This window comes from Sturnira hondurensis, unplaced genomic scaffold, assembly GCF_014824575.4.
Source record: "Sturnira hondurensis isolate 20B ecotype Veracruz unplaced genomic scaffold, ASM1482457v3 Scaffold0003693, whole genome shotgun sequence".
In the NCBI taxonomy this organism is placed as follows: domain Eukaryota; kingdom Metazoa; phylum Chordata; class Mammalia; order Chiroptera; family Phyllostomidae; genus Sturnira; species Sturnira hondurensis.
In genome coordinates, this window is record NW_028076324.1 from 11,672,656 (window position 1) to 11,677,589 (window position 4,934).

General features: G+C 45.6%; 1 protein-coding gene across 1 annotated transcript; it reads right to left on the bottom strand.

Annotated features, from left to right (window-relative positions):
* Positions 1 to 3,704: 3,704 nt before the first annotated feature.
* On the bottom strand, positions 3,705 to 4,643 carry OR1M1 (olfactory receptor family 1 subfamily M member 1). Its single transcript, XM_037042744.1, has one exon. It carries the CDS (start codon positions 4,641 to 4,643, stop codon positions 3,705 to 3,707), a length of 939 nt encoding a protein of 312 aa, XP_036898639.1.
* Between the last annotated feature and the right edge of the window lie 291 nt (positions 4,644 to 4,934).

The window sequence follows — 4,934 nt, forward strand, 5'->3', positions numbered from 1 at the left end:
TTCACAGTTTTTATTCAATATCATCCTGTATAAGTTTCAGGTGCATAGCGCTGTGGTTAGACACTCATATACTTTATAAAATGTTAGCCCTGATGTTTCAAATACCCACCAGGCCCCATCCATAGTTGTTACACTATTATTGACTGTATTCTCTATGCTGTACTTGACACCCCTGAAGCTATTCTGTAGCTACCAATCTGTACTTCTTAATCCCTTCACCCATCCCCTGGACCCCCCTCCCCTCTGTCAACTGTCAGCCTGCCTTCCGTATCTATTTTGTTTGTTTATTTTGTCCTTTAGATTCCACATATAAGTGAAATCACATGATGTCTGTCTTTCTCTGACTTATGTCACTTAGCATAATACCCTCTAGGTCCATCCACGCCATCATGAAACGTACGATTCCATTCTTCTTTGTGGATGAGAAGGATTCCGTTGTGTAAATGTGCCATGGCTTTTTCATCCACTCATCTACTGAGGGGCACTAGGTTTGCTTCCCAATCTTGGCTGTTGCAAATAACACCACAATGAACATGGAGGTGCGTATGTTAGTGTTTTGGGTTTCTTTGTATATATACCCAGAAGTGGAATCACTGGGTCACAAGGCAGTTTTATTTTTAATTTTTTGAGGAAACTCCACACTGGGTTCCAGTTACTCCAGTCTGCATGTCCGCCAACAGTGCACAAGGGCTCCCTTTTCTCTACATCCTTGCCAATACTTGCCATTTGTTAATTTATTGATGATGGCCATTCTCACAGCTGTGAGGTGATATCTCATTGTGGTTTTAATATACATTTCTCTGATGGTGAGTGACACTGAACATCCTTTCATATGTCTATCGGCCATCTGTATGTCCTCTTTGGAGAATGTCTGTTCAGGTCTTCTGCCCACTTTCTAATTGGGTTGTTTGTTTCTCTGGTGTGGAGTTGTGTGTGTTCTTTATGTATTTTCTACAGTAGCATTTTATCACAGGTACTGTTTGAAATATCTTGTCCTATTTTGTTGGTTGCCTCTTTGTTTGGTGGATGGTTTCCTTTGCTGTACTGCTGGTCGTTTTAACCCATTACACATTGAGTCTAATGCTTGCAAGGCTTTGTTCCAAGATTGCGAACCGCACAGATTTAAATATGTATTAAAAGCACGGACAACTCTTTAACTCTCTCGAAGCACTGGTCCCCACTGCTTGTGCCGGCCCTTTCTCATCCACACTGCTCCGCCTCCCGCACAGGAACGCTCTCTTCTGGCGCGACTTGGCTCAGCTCGGAAGCCACCTCACAGAGACCGAGCGCCCTCAGAAACCCCCAGATTAAAATGCCTGCCATCTGTCTCTGTCACGTCGCCCTTCGTCATGCTTAGAAGTCCTTCTCATCATTGGTTATTATCTGGCACATCGATTTCTTGTTTATTTGCTTATTGTTGCTTTTCCTGCTGGGCTGGGGGTTGTTTTGTGTTCTATTGCTTAATTTTATTGTTTAGCTAACATGAGTGAAACTACCCTTTTTTCTGGTGTGCAGTGCTTGGAATTTTATCCCATGTGTAATTTTGTGGGACCTGAAGACATAGAGTGTTATTTAAATTTTTTTGCACTTTCAAAACAAAATACCATTGCTCTGATATCAAGGTAGAGAACATATGCCCCAACCCCCCCAAACATACTTTCTTGTACAAAAACTTTGTAGTCACAGAAAAAGATTATTTTTTTCTTTTGCTTAGTGCTCTATCACCAGTGCTTAGAACAATAGCTGGCCTTGCACCAGATACTTGGCAAATATTTTAGGAATGAATGAATGAATGAATGAATGAATTATATATTGATGCCAACAAATACTGGAAGTTGATATTGTAAAGGCTACCAGGACAAACCTCTCCTGGAGTTGTGGTCTTAACTTCTTAACACAAAACAAGAGAAAGAGTCTGGCCAACAGAATCTAGAGTTTTATTGGTGCTGGGCATCTCTCATCACATAGAGGAGAAAGGGAGCTAAATAAGTGCTTCAGCTCAAGCTGGATACAGAGAGAAAGGTTTTCACAAAATTCTCTGATCTGCAAAGTGCTAATAATTTCCCAAGCCTCTGTGTCTTCCACCCTCGTTCATCAGCACACTAATTACTTGCAGGCACAAGGGAGGAGAATGCAGGGAACTTCCCAGGACAGAGAGTTGTGGTTCCGCTCTTACTTGATTTTTGGTTATTTAAAAAAAATCCCTCACTAGAATCATGGGATGGGCTCCCCATGGCAAATCCCAATATTCTTAACTTCTGGGTTTTATTCATCAGAATGCCCACCAGAAAGCTTTATTATTTTCATCCTACAACAGGGCCAGGTCTACAGATCTGTTTGTTGCACAGAGAAAGTCTAATTTAATCCTCCTCAGAAAGAAAATAACGTAAGCAAATTAAACGCACAATTATCCAAAGTCTTCCTACCTAAGAGGATGTCCCCTCCTCAGCACCACTTGGAAACATCTGGTCCCATTTAAAGCCACCACATAATCCATTTGAGTTGTAGGTATCCATGTGAGTATGAGTATTACTTCACAACAGACATAAATAAAAGTACTGCCTTTATGGGGACTTCAGAATGGGGAGATGAGACTGCAAAGAAACATACTATGGTGTGTGACCCAAGACATACTCACAAGGAATAGCTCTCATTTCTGCCACAAGCAGTGTCACTCCTCAAACGCATCCCACAGACCTGTGACCTAGGCGACTGAGACCTAGGCCTCAGCTTCCTTCTGATTTAGAGTCATGGTTCCGTGGATTGTATCACCCTTGATATCCTCTGGCTCTGAAGACACGTGCGTCAGGTGGTGGCTCCTGACGTTCCTAGAGTGTGGTCTGAATCTCTTCCTCCCTGTGCCTCCCACAAGGCTCCCCTAGCACACTCTACCTCACCCCCACCAGACGGTAGGGTAGGGCCGAGGGCAGGGGGAGCATGCATCTCTCTCACATCCTCCTTGACTTTGGCCTCTGGGCGTCAAGTTAATTGCTTGCTTCTTATGAGCAAGCCCAAACTCTTGGGTTTATCCTAAAAGTCTTCTCCGTGGGGCATTTCCCAAGCCATTCACCAGAACTGGATTTTCCACACCACGAAGGGATTCTTCTCTCTCTTTCTCTTGCTCTCTCACATCTCACACACTGTTTTCTTTACCTAAGACATTCTTACTCCTTGTATTGGCCTCCACAACACCATCGATCCTTTAGGATAAGACCCTGCACTCCCGAGTCTGTCAGTCATCCATACTGTATTCTATCCTCCCCTTGTGGACATACTCCATTCTGTTCTGTTTCATGACACGTCTGGGGTCTGTTTCCACCCTCAGTTACAGGAATCTTCCAAACTGCAGGCACTGTGTCTCTCTGGCTCACCACACCACGACCAGCACCTACATGAAGTTCATAGTAGGTACTTACCCTGTAAGTATTTGCTGAGGACTCCATGGAGTCGGAGCCGTGGAAAACCCAACCTGGTAGAACTAGATTGATTCTTCTGGGAATATGGCCTAAGACACACGCAAAAGGGCTTTTAGTGGTCCCAGTAATGGAGGAAATAGTGACAGGGTCACCTTAAGGCTTTCTTTCAAACTTCTGGCATTCGAAACTCAAAGTGGTTGCTCTCCCAACCCATGCAACTCCAGATTTTGGCCCCCAAACACAGATGTCTGTGTCTTACTCCCCAGGAACTCCCAGGTGTCCTGGTGGCTAGGATGATGGAGTGATTTTTCTATAGATGAGCTTCCTCAGGGCCCCCTTGAGGTCTTTGTTCCTCAGGCTGTAGATAAAGGGGTTCAGCATGGGGGTGACTGCAGTGTACATTACAGCAGAGGCTTTCTCCTTCACGGCTGTGCGGACAGATGCAGGGCACAAATAGACCCCAATGGTGGTCCCATAGAAGAGGGCGACCACAGAGAGGTGGGAGCTGCAGGTGGAAAAGGCTTTCTTCCTGCCCCCCGCAGAGGGGACCTGCATGATGGCCACGATGATGCGAGCATAGGAGGCCAGGATGCAGACGAAAGGTGTGGCTATCACCATCCCGGCCACGATGAGCACGAAGATCCTGTTCACCAAAGTGTCAGTGCAGGAAAGTCTAAGAAGGGGAGTGAGGTCGCAGAAGTAGTGAGGAAGCTTGTTGCCACAGAAAACCAGGCGTGCCATCAGGAGGATGTGTGTGAGGGAGATGAAGTAGGAAAACACCCAGGGACCGCCAGCCAGCAGGCCACAGACGCGAGGGCTCATGATGGTGGAATAGTGTAAGGGGTGACAGATAGCCACAAACCTGTCATAAGCCATCACAGCAATTAAGACACTGTCAACAATGCCAAAAAAATGGAAAAAGTACATTTGGGTCAGGCAGCAAGGATAGGAGATGGACTTGCTCTTAGTTTGAATGTTCACCAGCATTTGGGGGACAGTGTTGGTGGCCAGGCCAAAATCAACCAAGGACAGGTTGGCTAAGAAAAAGTACATGGGCGTGTGGAGGTGGGAGTCCAAGCTGATGGCCAGGATGATGAGCAGGTTCCCCACCACCGTGACCACGTACATGCAGAAGAACAGAGCAAAGAGCAGCGTGTCCGTCTCTGGTTTTTCTGAAAGTCCGAGCAGGATGAACTCAGATGTGCTGGTGTGGTTCCTGGGGTCCATGGGCATAATTCCTCTGGAGGTGTTGGAGAGGGGAAGTTACGTGGGTGCTACAGAGATGATTTCAAAAGATTAGGTGAGATTACACCCAACTGCCCATCGGGGTTAATTACGATATCAACTTATACATTTGCTGCCTCTTGGACTACGAATGGAGTGTTGAAAGCAAACCACATGCCAAGGCTTCGTTCCAAAGTCCGTCCCTGAATGTTCCTGGTCCAGACAAAGACTAGACAGTACATCATGTGTGAATCCTTGCAGAGGAAAAAACAGAAATAAACTACTAAAGACTAA

Bases quoted from the DNA above. Each gene is read 5' to 3' on its own strand.
- OR1M1 (XM_037042744.1), bottom strand. From the start codon at position 4,643: ATGGACCCCAGGAACCACACCAGCACATCTGAGTTCATCCTGCTCGGA.